Source organism: Mustelus asterias, chromosome 15 (assembly GCF_964213995.1).
Source record: "Mustelus asterias chromosome 15, sMusAst1.hap1.1, whole genome shotgun sequence".
Taxonomy (NCBI): Eukaryota; Metazoa; Chordata; class Chondrichthyes; order Carcharhiniformes; family Triakidae; genus Mustelus; species Mustelus asterias.
In genome coordinates this window covers 63,532,150-63,551,510 of record NC_135815.1, presented here as the reverse complement: position 1 = coordinate 63,551,510, position 19,361 = coordinate 63,532,150, and the positions used below count along the sequence as shown (strand labels likewise).

The 19,361-nt window shown below is 45.1% G+C and overlaps 1 protein-coding gene across 1 annotated transcript in view; it reads right to left on the bottom strand.

Moving 5' to 3' along the window:
- The window catches only part of rsph3 (radial spoke head 3), a 160,036-nt gene extending 140,675 nt beyond the window's left edge, over window positions 1-19,361 (bottom strand). The window contains exon 1 of the mRNA XM_078229990.1: window positions 17,877-19,361. Coding sequence (XP_078086116.1) covers window positions 17,877-17,933 — 57 coding nt within the window. The 5' untranslated portion in view covers window positions 17,934-19,361. The remainder of the gene's footprint in view (window positions 1-17,876) is intronic.

Genomic DNA, 19,361 nt, shown 5'->3' with positions numbered 1-19,361 from the left:
AATAAACCTGTTGGACTTTAACCTGGTGTTGTGAGACTTCTTACTGTGTTCACCCCAGTCCAACGCCAGCATCTCCACATCATGGTAAATACTAGACAGAGACAGGCTACTTGTTTGGAGTCCTGTTTCTCCGAGGTCAATCACAGAGCATACTGCACAAAAAAGGCCCTTCAGCCCATTGCATCTGCGCCAAAGACAAACCACCTAACTATTCTAATCCCATTCCTAGCGCTTGGCCTATAGCTATGTATGCCTTGGCATCACAAGTGCATATCTAAATACTTCTTAAATGTTATGAGGGTCTCTGCCTCCACCACCCTTTCAGGCAGTGAGTTCCAGACTCCCAGCACCCTTTGAGAGAATTTTTTTTCCCCTCACATCCCCTCTAAACAGCTTGCCCCTTACCTTAAATCGATGCCCCCCTCATCATTCACCAAAGGGAAAAGTTTCTTCCCGTCTCCTCTATCTATGCCCTCAATTTTATACATCTAAATCATGCCCCTTAATTTTATACATCTCAACCATGTCACCCCCTCAGGCTCCTCTGCTCCAAAGAAAGCAACCCCAGCATATCCAATCTTTCCTCATGATTAAACTCTCCAGCCCAGGCAATATGCTGGTAAATTTCCTTTGCACCCTTTCCAATGCTATCACATCCTTCCTATAATGTGAATTCCAGAGCTGCACACAAGACTTTAGCTGTGACCTAACCAATGTTTTATATAATTCAATGTTTTATAAAATCCAAAAGCTATATAATTAAAGGAGTTCAAACAGTTCAAGTCTCAGTATGTGACGGTGGTTTCGGGTTGAACTATTCAGCCAATGAGACCCTTGGTTGAAGCTCATTGTGTTTTGGAGTAGGTAATGATGAGGTAAATAGCATTACATTGAAGATTAGGAGTCACAAACAGCTGCCTTTATTGAGAGCTGGCTTTTTCCATCTTGTCTGCTAATCCATTGTGTTGGTTTGGCTGGAATGTTTATGTGATGCAAGGAGTGTTACGTTCCAGGGGTTTCCCAGGTTAGTCTTTATTAGTATTCAAACTGATCTGAAATTTTCAAAAACCAGCGCGTAATCAGCTGGAGTCATTTTATCTGCCCAGCGATTTTGGAAAAAAAGAGCAAATAAAATTAACTAGCCAGGATGACATGGATATATTCTCCCTGTCTCCTGGCTGGGACACAAATAAGAAAAGCAAGGAAGAGAGACTGGCAACGATTCAATGAGGATATAAATAATAAAAGTATAGCAAAAAAAAAAAGTAGGGTTGATTAAGGATTAATAAAAGGGGACTTGCAAGAGAAGGCAGGAGAAATGCTACCCTAGTTAAGTCGGGCAGCATGGTCTGTGCTTCCTCATACTGTTGTTTGCAGAATATATAAATGATCTGAAGGAAAATGTGGAGGTATGATTAGTAAGTTTGCGGATGACACGAAGATTGGTGGAGCTGCTGATCGTGCCGGAGATTGTCAGAGGATACAACAGGATATAGATAGATTGGAGACTTGAGCGCACAAATGGTGGATGGAGTAAGATGTGCAGGTTCGGTGCATTGGCCATGCTAAATTGCCCCTTAGTGTCCTGAGATGCGTAGGTTAGAGGGATCAGCAGAGTAAAGATGTGGGGTTACAGTGATAGGGCTGAGGTGGTATTGTTGTCAGTGCAGACTCTATGGGCTGAATGGCCTCCTTCTGCACTGTAGGGTTTCTATGATTCTATGAAATGCGAGGTGATGCATTTTAAAGCACCAATTTTAGGTGTAAATTATACTGTAAATGGTAGAATCCTTAGGAACATTAACATAGAGAAGGATCTGGGTGTACAGGTCCACAGTTCCCTAAAAGTGGCAAGACAGGTGGCCAAGGCGATCTAGGAAGCATGCTTGCCCCTTCATCAGCCTGAGCATTGAGTACAAGAGTTAGGAAATCATGTTGCAGCTATATGAAACTTTTGTTAGGCTACATTTGGAGTATTGTGTGCAGTTCTGGTCGCCACACTATCAGAAGGATGTGGCAGCTTTGGGGAGAGTGCAAAGAAGGTTCACCAGGATGTTGCCTGGTCTCGAGGGTGTATGAAGAGAGGTTGAATAAATTAGGAGTGCTTTCACTGGAAAGGTGGAAGCTGGGGGAGACCTGATAGAGGTCAACAAAATTATGAGGCATAGACAGGGTGGATAGTCAGAGGTTTTTTCCAAGGGCGGAAGTGTCAATTACAAGGGGGCACAGGTTCGAGGTAAGAGGGGGAAAGTTTAAGGGAGATGTGCATGGGAAGTTTTTCATGCAGAGTGGCGGGCACCTGAAACGTGCTGCGGAGGTAGTGGTAAAAGCAGGCACATTTGCAACATTTAAGAGGCATCTGGATCGGTAGATGAATAGGGAGGAATTCGAGGGGTACGGACCGAGTGAGGGTAGGTGGTGTTCTTTTTTTAGTTTAGTTAGGGCATCATGATCAGCACAGACTTGGAAGGCCGATGGGTCTGTTCCTGTGCTGTATTTTGCTTTATTCTTTCTTTAGACACAGGGATGGTGCCAGAGAGGATGGATGGGGGATAGAGGAGGAGAGTGCTCAGACCAAAGGATTGAGATGTGTTTACTTTAATGCCAGGAGTATAATGAATAAAGGGGATGAGCTCAGAGCGTGGATCGATGCCTGGAAGTGTGATGTGGTGGCCATTACGGAGACTTGGATGTCTCAGGGACAGGACTGGATACTCCAGGTGCCGGGATTCAGATGTTCCAGGAAGGACAGGGAGGGAGGCAAGAGAGGGGGTGGAGTGGCACTGCTGATCAGGGTTGTGTCACAGCTGTAGAGAAGGTGTATGCTGTGGAGGGATTGTCTACAGAGTCTCTGTGGGTGGAAGTTCGGAGTGGGAAGGGGTCGATCACTTTGCTGGGAGTTTTCCAAAGGCCGCCCAATAGTAACAGGGAGATGGAGGAGCAGATAGGGAAACAGATCCTGGAGAGTTGCAATAATAGCAGAGTTGCTGTGATGGGAGACTTTAATTTCCCAAACATAGATTGGAATATCCCTAGGGTAAGGGGATTGGATGGGGAGGAGTTTGTTGGGTGTGTTCAGGAGGGTTTCCTGACACAGCATGTGGACAAGCCTACAAGAGGAGAGGCTGTACGTGATCTGATACTGACCAATGAACCTGTCTAGGTGTCAGATCTCTCAGTGGGAGAGCATCTTGGGGATAGCAATCATAACTCTATCTCCTTTATGCTTGCATTGGAAAAAGAGAGGATCAGGCAAGCTAGGAAAGCGTTTATATGGAGTAAGGGGAAATATGAAGACATAAGGCAGCAAATTAGAGGAGTAAATTGGAAGGAGGTATTCTCGGGGAAATCTACTGAAGAGAGGTGGCAGTTTTTCAAGGAATGTCTGTCTAGAGTTTTACAGGACAACGTTCCGAGCAGACATGGAGGAGTTGGTAGGTTAAAGGAACCGTGGCGCACGAAAGCTGTGTGGGACCTAGTCGAGAAGAAAAGGAAAGCGTACAAAAGGTTCAGAGAGCTTGGCGAAGATAGGGATCTAAATGAGTATACGGCTTGTAGGAAGGGACTAAAGGAGGAAATTAGGAGAGCCAGAAGGGATCACGAGAAGGCTTTGGCAGGTAGGATTGAGGAAAACCCTAAGGCGTTCTATAAATATGTGAAGAGTAAAAGGATGAGACGTGAAGGAATAGGGCTTATAAAAGATGAAGGCGGGAAAATCTGTACGGAACCAGTAGAAATGGCAGAAGTGCTTAATGAGTATTTTGCCTCGGTTTTCACAGACGAGAAGGACCTGGGTGGATGTACTGCGGGCTTGCGGTGGACTGAAAAAATTGAGTATGTGGACTTTAACAAAGAGGTTGTGCTGGAATCTTTGAATGGCATCAAGATAGATAAGTCACCAGGTCTGGATATGGATATACCCCAGGTTACTGTGGGAGGCAAGGGAAGAGATTGCAGAGCCTCTGGCGATGATCTTTGCGTCGTCGATGGAGACGGGAGAGGTGCCGGAGGATTGCGGATGTGGTTCCTATTTTCAAGAAGGGGAATAGGGATAGCCCAGGAAATTACGGACCGGTGAGACTAACCTCAGTGGTTGGTAAGCTGAGGGAGAAGATCCTGAGGGACAAGATTTATGAGCATTTGGAGAGGTTTAGTATGCTCAAGAATACTCAGCATGGCTTTGTCAAAGGCTGATCGTGCCTTCCGAGCCTGGTGGAGTTCTTCGAAAATGTGACTAAACACATTGACGAAGGGAAAGCATCAATGTAGATGTGGTTTATATGGATTTTAGCAAGGCGTTCGATAAGGTCCCCCATGCAAGACTTCTAGAAAAAGCGAGAGGGCATGGGATCCAAGGGGCTGCTGCCCTGTGGATCCAGAACTGGCTTGCCCAAAGGAGGCAAAGAGTGGGTATAGATGGGTCTTTTTCTAAATGGAGGTCGGTCACCAGTGGTGTGCCCCAGGGATCTGTTCTGGGACCCTTACTGTTTGTCATTTTCATAAATGACCTGGATGAGGAAGTGGAGGGATGGGTTGGTAAGTTTGCCGACGACATGAAGGTTGGTGGGGTTGTGGATAGTCTGGAGGGATGTCAGAAGTTACAGAGGGACATAGATAGGATGCAAGACTGGGCGGAGAAGTGGCAGATGGACTTCAACCCTGATAAATGCGTAGTGGTCCATTTTGGCAGGTCAAATGGGATGAAGGAGTACAATATAAAGGGAAAGACTCTTAGTACTGTAGAGGATCAGAAGGGCCTTGGGGTCCGGGTCCATAGGACTCTAAAATCGGCCCCGCAGGTGGAGGAGGTGGTTAAGAAAGCGTATGGTGTGCTGGCCTTTATCAATCGAGGGATTGAGTTTAGGAGTCCGGGGATGATGATGCAGCTATATAAGACCCTCTTCAGACCCCACTTGGAGTACTGTGCACAGTTCTGATCGCCTCATTACAGGAAGGATGTGGAAAAGATTGAAAGGGTGCAGAGGAGATTTACAAGGATGTTGCCTGGATTGAGTGGCATGCCTTATGAGGATAGGCTGAGGGAGCTCTGTCTTTTCTCCTTGGAGAGACGTAGGATGAGAGGAGACCTAATAGAGGTGTATAAGATGTTGAGAGGCATAGATCGGGTGGACTCTCGGAGGCTTTTTCCCAGGGTGGAAATGGCTGCTACGGGAGGACTCAGGTTTAAGGTGCTGGAGGTTAGGTACAGGGGAAATGTTAGGGGGAAGTTTTTCACACAGAGGGTGGTGGACGAGTGGAATCGGCTGCCGTCAGTGGTGGTGGAGGCAAACTCAATAGGGTCTTTTAAGAGACTCCTGGATGAGTACATGGGACTTAATAGGATGGAGGGTTATAGGTAGGCCTAAAAGGTAGGGATATGTTCGGCACAACTTGTGGGGCCGAAGGGCCTGTTTTGTGCTGTAGCTTTTCTATGATTCTATGTTTCTAACAAGAGAATTATAGGAAAGATGTGGAAGCGTTGGAAAGAGTGCAGGGGAGATTTACCAGGATGTTGCCTGGTATGGTGGGAAGATCGTATGAGGAAAGGCTGAGGGACTTGAGGTTGTTTTCGTTAGAGAGAAGACGGTTAAGAGGTGACTTAATAGAGGCATACAAGATGATCAGAGGATTAGATAGGGTGGATAGTGAGAGCCTTTTTCCTCAAATGGTGATGGCTAACACGAGGGGACATAGCTTTAAATTGAGGGGTGATAGATATAGGACAGATGAGAGGTAGGTTCTTTACTCAGATAGTAAAGATGTGGAATGCCCTGCCTGCAGCAGTAGTGGACAGGTCAACATTAAGAGCATTTAAATGGCTATTGGATAAACATATGGATGATATTGGAATAGTGTAAATTAGAGGGGCTTAGATTGGTTTCACTGGTGTCCTGAGATGCGTAGGTTAGAGGGATTAGTGGGTAAAATATGTAGGGATATGGGGGTAGGGCCTGTGTGTGATTGTGGTCGGTGCAGACTCGATGGGCTGAATGGTCTCTTTCTGCACTGTAGGGTTTCTATGAATTCTATGATAATAAGTCTCCCATGAGGGCCCTTGTGAAATCCATCTAAACTACATCAACTGCACTATCCCCATCTTGCACACCTGGTCACCATTCAAAAAATTCAATCAAATTTGTGAAGCATAACCTCCTTCTGACAAAGCCATGCTGACTATCCCTGATCAAATGGAGATAGATGCTCTCTTTCAGAATTTTTTCCAAGAGTTTCCCTACCACTGACATGGGTGAGATCCGAAATGAATATTTCTCATCAGTATTTACTGTTGAGAAAGGCATGGATGTTAGGGAACTTGGGGAAATACATTATGATGTCTTGAGGAGTGTACATATTACAGAGGTGGTGGTGCTGTAAGTCTTAAAGCGCATCAAGGTAGATAAATCCCCAGGGCCTGATGAAATGTATCCCAGGATGCTGTGGGGGGCTGGGAGGAAATTGTGGGTCCCCTAGCAGAGTTTTTGAACCATCAACATCCACAGGTGAGGTGCCTGAAGATTGGAGAGTAGCAAGTGTTGTGGTTTTGTTTAAGGGGGACTGCAGGGAAAAGCCTGGGAACTACAGACCGGTGAGCCCAACGTCTGTAATGGGTCAGTTGGTAGAAGGTATGCTGAGAGACAAGATCTACAGGCATTTAGAGAGGCAAGGACTGATGATTAGGGACAGTCAGCATAGCTTTGTGAGTGGAAAATCATGTCTCACAAATTTGATTGAGTTTTTTGAAGGAGTAACCAAGGTAGATGAGGGCAGTGCAGTTGATGTTGTCTACATGAACTTTAGCAAGGCCTTTGACAAGGTATCGCATGGTAGGTTGTTGCATAAGGTTAAATCTCACAGGATCTGGGTGAGGTAGCCAATTGTATACAAAATTGGATTGACGACAGAAGACAGAGGGTGGTTGTAGAGGGTTGTTTTTCAAGCTGGAGACCTGTGACCAGCAGTGTGCCTCAGGAATCGGTGCTGGGTCCACTGTTATTTGTTATTTATTTGAATGATTTGTAGGCAAATTTAGGAGGCATGGTTAGTAAGTTTGCAGATGACACCAGGATCGGTGGCATCGTGGACAATGACAGTGACACAGTGGTTAGCACTGCTGCCTCACAGCGCCAGGGATCCAGGTTCAATTCAGGCCTCAAATCACTGTCTATGTGGAGTTGGCACATTCTCCTTATGTCCGCGTGGGTTTCCTCCGGGTGGTCCGGTTTCCTCCCACAGTCCAAAGATGTGCAGGTTACGTTAACTGGCCATGCTAAATTAACCCTAGTGTCAGGGGGGATTAGCAGGGTAAATTTGAGGGGTTACGGGAATAGGGCCTGGGTGGGATTGTAGTCAGTGCAGACTCGATGGGCTGAATGGCCTCCTTCTGCACTGCACTGTAGGGATTCTATGAAGGTTATCTAGCATTGCAATGGGATCTTGATCAATTCGGCCAGTGGGTTGATGAAGAGAGGAGAGGCACAGTGATTAGCACATGCTGTCTCACAACGCCAGGGAGCCGGGTTCAATTCCGGCCTTGGGTCACTGTCTGTATGGAATAAAAACATAACATAAGAATTCGGAGCAGGAGTAGGCCATCTGGCTCCTCGAGCCTGCTCCGCCATTCAATAAGATCCTGGCTAATCTTTTCATGGACTCAGCTCCACTTACCCACCCGCCCACTCACCATAACTCTTAATTCCTTTAAATCTTGCTTCCCCTTATTTTAAGGCTATGCCCCCTAGTTCTAGTTTCATCCACCAGTAGAAACAACTTCCCTGCTTCTATCTTATCTATTCCCTTCATAACCTTGTATGTTTCTATAAGATCTCCCGTCATTCTTCTGAATTCCAATGAGTATAACCCCAGTCTACTCAGTCTCTCCTCATAAGCCAACCCTCTCAACTCTGGAATCAACCGAGTGAATCTCCTCTGCACCCGCTCCAGTGCCAGTTTATCCTTTCTCGAGTAAGGAGACCAAATCAGAAACAGTGTCCAGGTGTGGCCTCACCAGCACCTTATACAGCTACAATAGAACAGAACAGTACAGCACAGAACAGGCCCTTCGGCCCACGATGTTGTGCCGAACTTTATCTGAAACCAAGATCAAGCTATCCCACTCCCTATCATCCTGGTGTGCTCCATGTGCCTAGCCAATAACCGCTTAAATGTTCCTGAAGTGTCTGACTCCACTATCACTGCAGGTAGTCCATTCCACCTCCCAACCACTCTCTGCGTAAAGAACCTACCTCTGATATCCTTCCTATATCTCCCACCATGAACCCTATAGTTATGCCCCCTTGTAATAGCTCCATCCACCCGAGGAAATAGTCTTTGAACGTTCACTCTATCTATCCCTTTCATCATTTTATAAACCTCTATTAAGTCTCCCCTCAGCCCCCTCTGCTCCAGAGAGAACAGCCCTAGCTCCCTCAACCTTTCCTCATAAGACCTACCCTCCAAACCAGGCAGCATCCTGGAATCAACCTAGTGAATCTCCTCTGCACCCGCTCCAGTGCCAGTATATTCTTTCTCGAGTAAGGAGACCAAATCAGAAACAGTATCCAGGTATCTCCTCTGTACTCTTTCCAGCGCTTCCACATCCTCCTTATAGTGAGGTGACCAGAACTGCACACAATATTCCAAATGTGGTCTCACCAAGGTCCTGTACAGTTGCAGCATAACCCCACGGCTCTTAAACTCCAACCCCCTGTTAATAAAAGCTAACACACTATAGGCCTTCTTCACAGCTCTATCCACTTGAGTGACAACCTTTAGAGATCTGTGGATATGGACCCCAAGATCTCTCTGTTCCTCCACAGTCTACAGAACCCTACTTTTGACCCTGTAATCCACATTTAAATTAGTCCTACCAAAATGAATCACCTCACATTTATCAGGGTTAAACTCCATTTGCCATTTTTCAGCCCAGCTTTGCATCCTATCTATGTCTCTTTGCAGCCTATAACAGCCCTCCACCTCATCCACTACTCCACCAATCTTAACATAACCTCGCTGTTTTTAAACTCCATCCCTCCGGCAATGAAGGACAAAATTCCATTTGCTTTCTTAATTACCTGCTGCACCTGCAAATCAGCTCCTTGAGATTCCTGCACAAGGACACCCAGGTCTCTCTGCACAGGAGCATGCTGCAATTTTTTACCATTTAAATAGTCCATTTTGCTGTTATTCCTTCCAAAATGTTTTCTGGAAATATGCACGTTCTCCCTGTGTCTGCGTGGGTTTCCTCCAGATGCTCCGATTTTCTTCCACATTCCAAAGTGTGGGTTAAGTTGATTGGCCATGATAAATTGTCCCTTAGGTGTCAGGGGATTAGCAGGTTAAATATGGGAATAGGGTCCGGGTGGGACTGTTGTTGCAGGCTCGATGTGCCAAATGGCCTCCTTCTGCACTGTATGTTCTATGATTCTATGACATTGGCCTGTGGCTTATCTCTGCAACCCTTCTTAAATAGCAGAACCACATTAACGGTTCTCTAGTCCTCTGGCACCTCCGGCTATGTCGAGGGCATCTTGAAACCCATTGTACAAAGAACGCCCAGCTTTTGTCACGACACTGCGGACTTCCTACAGAAACTCAACACACATGGAGCAGTTGAACCAGGAGCACTCCTCGTCACAATGGATGTCTCGGCACTCTACACCAGCATCCCCCACGATGATGGCATTGCTGCAACGGCCTCAGTACTCAATGCCGTCAACTGCCAGTTTCCAGATGCAATTTTACAACTCATCCGCTTCATCCTGGACCACAATATCTTCACCTTCAACAACCAGTTCTTCATCCAGACACATGGAACAGCCATGGGGACAAAATTCGCACCTCCGTTAGGTGCATTGGCTATGCTAAATTCTCCCTCAGTGTACCCAAAAAGATGCCCGAGTGTGGCAACTAGAGGATTTTCACAGAAACTTCATTGCAGTGTTAATGTAAGCCACGGACTCTGTTTCTCTCTCCACAGATACTGCTGAGTTTTTCGAGCATTGTTTTGATTTTGGCCTTTTTAAATTTGTCGAGTTCTTTGTTTCTTTCAATCTCAATTGTAATATTCTTCTTGATGACTTCTACTGTTGCAATTATCTCTTGTTAAATCGGCTCAGTGAGAGCTGAAACAAAGCATCTATCCAGTATCTCTGCTATTTCAGTATTCCCTCCCAAGAGTTTATCTTGCTCATGTTTAATTAGGGGTGGCACAGTGGTTAGCACTGCTGCCTTACAGCACCAGGGACCCATGTGTGATTCCAACCATGGGTCTGTGTAGAGTTTGCACGTTCTCCCAGTACCTGCATGCGTTTCCTCTGGGTGTTCCAGTTTCCTCCCACAGTCCAAAAGATGTGCAGGTTTGGTGGATTGGCCATGCTAAATTGACTCTTAAATGTCCAAAGGTGTTTAGGTTGGAGGATTAGTGGGGTAAATGCGTGAGGTTATAGGGATGTGGTGGTGGATGGGCCTGGATAAGATGCTTTGTTGAAGAGTCGGTGTAGATTTGAAGGGCCCAATGGCCTCCTTCTACACTGTAGGGATTCTATGATTCTAATGGCTTTATCCCCATCTCAATTCTGTTACTAGGTACTCATCGTAACATTGTTTATATTCTATATATTAAATGGTATTTTCAATTCAAATTTCCTCTTTCTTTTCTTTATAGGATCATAGAATCTACAGCATGGAGACAGACCCTTCGCCCCAAACTGGTCCATGCCGACCAAAATACCCATCTAATTTAATCCCATTCACTTGCATTTGGTCCATATCTCTCTAAACCTTTTCTATCCATGTATCTATCAGATATCCTTTTAAATGTTGTCAATGTCCTGCCTCAACCACTTCCTCCAGCAGCTCATTCCACATACGTACCACCCTGTGTAAAAAAATTGCTCTTCAGGTTCCCATGAATTCTTTCCCCTCCTAACTTAAACCTATGCCCTCTAGTCCATTCACCCTATCCATGCCTCTCATGATCTTATACACCTCCAAATGGTCACCCCTCAGTTTCCTATGCTCCAAAGCAAAAAGGCCTAGCCTGTCCAATCTATAACTCAGTCCCTTAAGTCCTGGCAACATCCTTGTAAATCTCTTCTGCATTCTCTCCAGTTTAATAACATCTTTCCTATAGCAAGGCAACCAAAACTGAACACAGTACTCCAGGTACGGCCTCACCAACACCCTGTACAACTGCAACATAATGTAATGAATGGGAGGAGATCTCCTCTGAGAACTAACACTCAACCACAAAGAGAAGTACCTCCCTTTCATAATCTATTAGAGGGTATGTGAGAAATAGTATGATCTGCTTACAACAGTTCTTGGTGGTTAAATCAAAATAACTACCTGAGAGTCTCTCTTTAAAAATAAACAAGTAACACTTTATTTTATCTAACTAACAGCAAACTGGTTAACTGACCTATTAACAAACCGAATAAAACACTATTCTAAGGAATGCTGTTTAGATAATTACAATTTCCATTTATTAACAAAAAAAAATAGAATTTTTGGTCTCACAAAATGCAGTCAATTTTGTCAGCTTCCGGACTGCTCTTTCTTCTTTGTTGACTTCTCCTGGGTTCCGTTGGTCTGTTCTTCTGAGATAAGAGGAGGCTTTCTCTTAAGACATAATTGTGGCTGTTACATTTGCCGAAAGTTGCTGTCTGTGTCTCTCTCTGAGACAGCTGTGAACTGTAGCACATTTAGGCAGGAGATCTTCTGGTCATTTGGAGCTAGGAACTGTAGCCTTCATAGCCCCAATGACATACCAAAATTCACACAGTAGGATTGGTTTATAGGTTATCAAAATTCAAATTTGATAGACATTTGAATCACAGCAGCTTATTTTAAATTGATTGGTTAAAATTCAAAAACATGTTCTGATTCAAATGCCAAAAGCCTTTTACCAAAGCAACCCTGTTGCTTTTGCCTGTTGGATGTTGGATTTATGTCACATTATCAGTAACCCCCACAGCTTGCCTCCTGGACTTGCGGGCTATCCTGTCTGGAGACAATACACATCTCTTTAGCCTGTGCTTAATGCTCCCTCCACCCACATTGTCTGTATCTTTAAGATCTGGTTGGCTGTAGGGATTCGCATTCTAATCAGTATTCTGTAACTTGATTTTGTGTCTCTGTGCCCTGTTTGAAAGCACATTTCCACTCCATCTGACGAAGGAGCTGCGCTCCGAAAGCTAATGGTATTTGCTACCAAATAAACCTGTTGGACTTTAACCTGGTGTTGTTAAAACTCTTACTGTGTTCACCCCAGTCCAACGCCAGCATCTCCACATCATCGCTTTTGCCTGATACATGGTTTCAGTCTGTGCTGGATTTTTGCACCTGCAGCTCTTTTGTACAGTAAAAAAACCTAAACCAGCTATTAATCAGACAATTTTACAAGTCTTAGCATTTTTACAATTTATTATAATTTTACAAACACTAACTTCACAACACTGGCTTCCCAACTTCTATACTCAATGCCCTCACTGATAAAGGCCAGCATGCCAAAAGCCTTCTTCACTGCCCTATTGACCTGTGACTCCACCTTTAGAGAATCGTGCACCTGAATTTCAAGGTCCCTCTATTCCACGATACTCCTCAAGGTCCTACCATTCACATGAAAGTCCTACCTTGATTTGACTTTCCAAAATACAACACCTCACATTTAACAGCATTGAACTCCATTTGCCATTTCTCGGCCCACTTCTGCAGTTGATCAAGATTCTGCTGCAATTTTTGATAACCTTCCTCACTGTCTACAATACCACCTATTCTCGTGTCACCTGCAAACTTACTGATCATGCCTTGTACATTGTCATCCAAATCATTGATATAGATAACAAACAGCAATGGGCCCAGCACTGACCGAGACACACCACTAGTCACAGGCCTCCAGTCCGACAAGCATCCTTCCACTATTACACTCTGCTTCCTACCACCAAGCCAATTGTATATCCAATTTGCCATATGATCTAACCTTCCAGAACAGCCTACCATGAGGAACTTTATCAAAGGCCTTAATGAAGTCCATACAGACTACATCTACTGCCCTGCCCTCATTAACCATCCTGGTCACTTCAAATAATTCCAACAAATTTGCAAGACATGATCTCTCATGCACAAAGCCATGCTGACTACTCCTAATCAAACCCAGTCTTTCCAAATGCCTGTATATCTTATCCCTCAGAATTCTCTCCAGTAACTTACCCACCACAATATCTCAGCCAGGGTTCCCGCAATTTCTTCTCTAGCATCACGCGGCATACTTGGATATACCTGGTCAGGGCCAGATTTATCGACCTTCATAGATTTTAATACGTCCATCACCTCCTCTATTATAATGTGAACTGTCCCCAGTACGTCGCCACTAACTTTCCCAGGTTCCCAAGTCTTCATGTCTTTCTCTACGGTAAACACAGGAGTAATATTCATTGAGAACCTCGACCATATCCTGCAGTTCCATATGTGCCCATTTTGGTCCTTAAGGGTTCTATTCTCTCTCTAGTTATTCTTTTTCCTTTAATATATTTAAAGAATCCCTTTAGATTCACCTTAACCCTCTCAGCCAAAGATGCCTCATGCCCCCTTTTGGTCCTCCCAATTTCCTTCTCAAGTATACTCCTGTATCCCCTGTACACCTCCAGGGAATCCCTTGATTTGAGCTGTTTGTATCTGAGCCATGCCTCCTTTCTCCTGGCCAAAGCCTCAATATGTTTTGTCATCTAGGGTTCCCTACTCCTGCTAGCCTTGCCCTTCATCTTAACAGGGGCATAAAGACACTAAACTCTAGCTATTTCACCTTTAAAGGCTTCCTACTTGCCAGCGGTCCCTTTGCCCTCAAACAATCAACCATTGCAAGCTCCTGCCTAATTCCATCAAAATTCCCCTTGCCCCAATTTAGAACTTGCACCAGTTTTGTTCCTTTCCACAAACTATTTTAAAGTAAATAGAACTATGATCCCAAAGTGGTCCCCCACCGTCACCTCAGTCACTTGCCCTGTCCTATTTCCCCAAGAGTAGGTCAAGTGTGCCCTTTCCCGAGTAGGACCCTCCATATACTGCCTGAGGAAACTTTCCTGAACACACTTAAATCTCACCCCAACTGAGCCCTTAACACTATGGCAGTCCCTGTCTATGTTAGGAAAATTAAAATCCCGATGACAACCTTATTAGTTCTGCAAGTCTCCCCAATCTCCCTTCATATTTATTTTTCTAATTCCCTTTGACTATTTGGGGGCCTATCGCACAACCCCAATAAGGTCACCATCCCCTTCTTATTTTTTAGTTCCACCCACAAAACATCACTGGATGATCCCTCGGTTATTTCATCTGACTACTGCCGTGATGCTCTCCTTAATCAAAAATGTAACTCCCCCTCCTCTCTTTCCTCCACCTCTGCCCCGCCTAAAGCACCTGTACCCTGGAACATTATGCTGCCAGTCCTGTCCCTCAGTTGGTCATGTTTCAGTAATGGCTATAATATCCCAGTCCCACATACCTATCCATGTCTGAGTTCATCAGCCTTACCTGTCAAGCCGTCTTGCATTGAAATAGATATAATTTAACCCAACAGGTTTTCCCCACTCCCTGCTGTGATTCTGCCTATCATGTCTATTCAGCTTGTCGTTGCGGAGTCCTGCATCTCCTTTCAGCCCCTCATTTGCTTCTCTGCTGCTGAGGATCCCATCCCCTGCCAATCTAGTTTAAACTAGATTTATTGGGGGATTATTGGCAGGGTAAATATGTGGGGTTACGGGATAGGGTGGGATTGTTGTCAATGTAGGCTAGATGGGCTGAATGGCCTCCTTCTGTACTGCTGGGATTCTATGACTCTAATATCCTGATCCCCCCCCCACCCCATATCCCTTGATCCCTCTAGCTCCAAGAGCTCTATCTCATTCCTTCTTGAAATCAGACAGCGTTTTGGCCTCAACTACATTCGGTGGTAGTGAATTCCAAACATTCACCACCCTCTGTGAAGAAATTTCTCCTTACCTCAGTTCTGAAAGGTTCACCCCTTATCCTTAAAACTATGACCCCTAGTTCTGGACTCCCCCATCATTGAAAATGTTCTTTCCGAATCTACCCTGTCTAACCCGGTTAGAATTTTATAAGTTTCTATGAGATCCCCTCTGACTTTTCTAAACTCCAGTGAATATAATCCTAACCGATTTAGTCTCTCTTCATATGACAGACCTGCCATCCCAGGAATCAGCCTGGTAAACCTTCGCTGTACTCCCTCTATAACAAGGACATCCTTCCTCAGATAAGGACACCAAGACTCCACACAATACTCCAGATGTGGCCTCACCAACACCTTATACAATCGCAGCAAAACATCCCTATCCTCAAATCCTCTCGCTATGAAGGCCAACATTTGCCCTCTTTAATGCCTGCTGTACTTGCAGGCTTACTTTCAGCGACTGTTGCATGGGACACCAAGGTCTCGTTGAGTATCTACCTCTCAATTTACACCCATTCAAGATAGATAAGCCGCCGGGTCCGGATGGGATGTACCCCAGAGATTGCAGAGCCTCTGGCGATGATCTTTGCGTCGTTGATGGAGACAGGAGAGGTGCCGGAGGATTGCGGATGTGGTTCCTGTTTTCAAGAAGGGGAATAGGGATAGCCCAGGAAATTACCGACCGGTGAGTCTAACCTCAGTGGTTGGTAAACTGATGGAGAAGATCCTGAGGGACAGGATATATGAGCATTTAGAGAGGTTTAGCATGCTCAAGAATACTCAGCATGGCTTTGTCAAAGGCAGATCGTGCTTTACGAGCCTGGTGGAGTTCTTCGAAAATGTGACTAAACACATTGACGAAGGGAAAGCGGTAGATGTGGTTTATATGGATTTTAGCAAGGCGTTCGATAAGGTCCCCCATGCAAGGCTTCTAGAAAAAGTGAGAGGGCATGGGATCCAAGGGGCTGCTGCCCGGTGGATCCAGAACTGGCTTGCCCAAAGGAGGCAGAGAGTGTGTATAGATGGGTCTTTTTCTAAATGGAAGTCAGTCACCAGTGGTGTGCCCCAGGGATCTGTTCTGGGACCCTTACTGTTTGTCATTTTCATAAATGACCTGGATGAGGAAGTGGAGGGATGGGCTGGTAAGTTTGCCGACGACACGAAGGTTGGTGGGGTTGTGGATAGTCTGGAGGGATGTCAGAAGTTACAGAGGGACATAGATAGGATGCAAGACTGGGCGGAGAAGTGGCAGATGGACTTCAACCCTGATAAATGCGTAGTGGTCCATTTTGGCAGGTCAAATGGGATGAAGGAGTACAATGTAAAGGGAAAGACTCTTAGTACTGTAGAGGATCAGAAGGACCTTGGGGTCCGGGTCCATAGGACTCTAAAATCGGCCACGCAGGTGGAGGAGGTGGTTAAGAAGGCGTATGGTGTGCTGGCCTTTATCAATCGAGGGATTGAGTTTAGGAGTCCGGGGATAATGATGCAGCTATATAAGACCCTCGTCAGACCCCACTTGGAGTACTGTGCTCAGTTCTGGTCGCCTCATTACAGGAAGGATGTGGAAAAGATTGAAAGGGTGCAGAGGAGATTTACAAGGATGTTGCCTGGATTGAGTGGCATGCCTTATGAGGATAGGCTGAGGGAGCTCGGTCTTTTCTCCTTGGAGAGACGTAGGATGAGAGGAGACCTAATAGAGGTGTATAAGATGTTGAGAGGCATAGATCGGGTGGACTCTCGGAGGCTTTTTCCCAGGGTGGAAATGTCTGCTACGAGAGGACACAGGTTTAAGGTGCTGGGGGGTAGGTACAGGGGAAATGTTAGGGGGAAGTTTTTCACAGAGGGTGGTGGGCGAGTGAAATCGGCTGCCATCAGTGGTGGAGGCAAACTCAATAGGGTCTTTTAAGAGACTCCTGGATGAGTACATGGAGCTTAATAGGATGGTTATAGGCAGGTCTAGAAGGTAGGGATATGTTCGGCACAACGTGTGGGCCGAAGGGCCTGTTTGTGCTGTAGTTTTTCTATGTTTCTATAATACATTCAGTTCCCTCTTCCAAATCATTAATATATAATGTGAACAGTTGGAGTCCTAGCACAGATCCCTGCGGAACCCCAGTAGTCACTGACTGCCAATCAAAAAAAGACCCATTTACGCCAAGCTTATTTCAAACTCTGTTACCATATTTCCTTATATATAAAATATATAAAAACATATTTCCTTGGGTCATCTTTATTACTTTTGTGCTCTGTCCAAAGATGTACGGGTTAGGTTGATTGGCCAGGTTAAAAATTGCCCCTTAGAATCCTAAGATGCGTAGGTTAGAGGGATTAGCGGGTAAATATGTGGGGGTAGGGTCTGGGTGGGATTGTGGTCGGTGCAGACTCGATGGGCCGAATGGCCTCCTTCTGCACTGTAGGATTTCTTCTTCTATGGCTCTCTCCTTCAGATTCAATTTTACCCACACTCCTATTTATTCATGCCATCTCATTCTTGGCTAGCGTGTTCTTGATTTTTATACATATGAAATATGTTACTCAAGTATGCTATTGATTTTCCTTTTAAATATTGTCCAGTCTTGGTTTACCTGTCAGTACTTTTGCCTATCCCTTAAAGTCTCAAACAAGATAACATACAGGTCAGAATATTCCCCTAAGTGGGTCACTTAGATCTGAACATGGGTTTAAAGCCTTACACAGCAAAGAATAACACAGGACAGCCTTAAACACTGTCTGTGGAACATGGAAAAGATTATGTCTGGAACTGCTTATATTTAGCTATAAACAGAATTTGATTCCTGCTTTGACTGAATGCACTGCCAGTATAAGAAAATCAGTCATTACTATTTTGTTAAATTGGCTGCTATAACCTTGAGCTTAGTCAAACTAGAGTAGTGTTCAATACACCTACCACAGGGAGGGTATGCTGTGCATACGTATTTCCTCGTACTACTCTTCTGTCGTACATTATGTTTCCATAATATCCTGCTGCGCATCTGAAATACAAAATAATGAGTTGTGACTGGGACAGTGTAAGCTTAGCCTGTTCCGTTACCTGTATCCAGAATTCATGAAGGCAGGCCCAATACCAGTACTGATAAGTTGGGACGCCAAGGGGGTATTTATACTGAACTTGTATTCCACTAAAAATCTTAAGATTGAGGAAGTTTCAGAGACTTAAACTTCAGAGAAAAAAAGGACCAGAGGAGGAGTGTATGGATTTCAAAAAAGTGCACATGACAAAAGGACTAGCAGCCTGTTCTACATTTAGCCTCCATGTGTCATTCTGCAGCTAGTCAGCCTGCTCAACCACTTCCTCATGTCCACTTGGAGTACTGTGCTCAGTTCTGATCACCTCATTACAGGAAGGATGTAGAAATTATTGAAAGGGTGCAGAGAAGATTTACAAGGATGTTGCCTGGATTGGGTGGCATGCCTTATGAGGATAGGTTGAGGGAGCTCAGTCTTTTCTCCTTGGAGAGACGAAGGGTGAGAGGTGACCTGATAGAGGTTTACAAGATGTTGAGGGGTATAGATCGGGTGGATTCTCAGAGGCTTTTTCCCAGGGCTGAAATGGCTGCTACGGGAGGACACAGGTTTAAAGGTACAGAGGAGATGTCAGGGGTAAGTTTTTCACTCAGAGGGTGGTGGGTGAGTGGAATCGGCTGCCGTCAATGGTGGTGGAGGCAAACTCGATAGGGTCTTTTAAGAGACTTCTGGATGAGTACATGGGACTTAATTGTCATTTATCTCAAGAGGCTTGGAATACAAAAGCAGGGATGTACTTCTGAGGCTTTATAAAGCACTGGTTAGGCCCCATTTGGAGTACTGTGAGCAATTTTGGGCCCCACACCTCAGGAAGGACATACTGGCACTGGAGCGGGTCCAGCGGAGATTCACACGGATGATCCCAGGAATGGTAGGCCTGACATACGATGAACGTCTGAGGATCGTGGGATTATATTCATTGGAGTTTAGGAGGTTGAGGGGAGATCTGATAGAAACTTACAAGATAATGAACGGCTTAGATAGGATGGACGTAGGGAAGTTGTTTCCATTAACAGGGGAGACTAGGATGCGGGGGCACAGCCTTAGAATAAAAGGGAGTCACTTTAGAACAGAGATGAGGAGAAATTTCTTCAGCCAGAGGGTGGTAGGTCTGTGGAATTCATTGCCACAGAGGGCTGTGGAGGCCGAGACGTTGAGCGTCTTCAAGACAGAAATTGATAAATTCTTGATTTCTCGAAGAATTAAGGGCTATGGGGAGAGAGCGGGTAAATGGAGTTGAAATCAACCATGATTGAATGGTGGAGTGGACTCGATGGGGCCAATGGCCCTTACTTCCGCTCCTATGTCTTATGGTCTTATGGTCTTAATAGGATTAAGGGTTATGGGT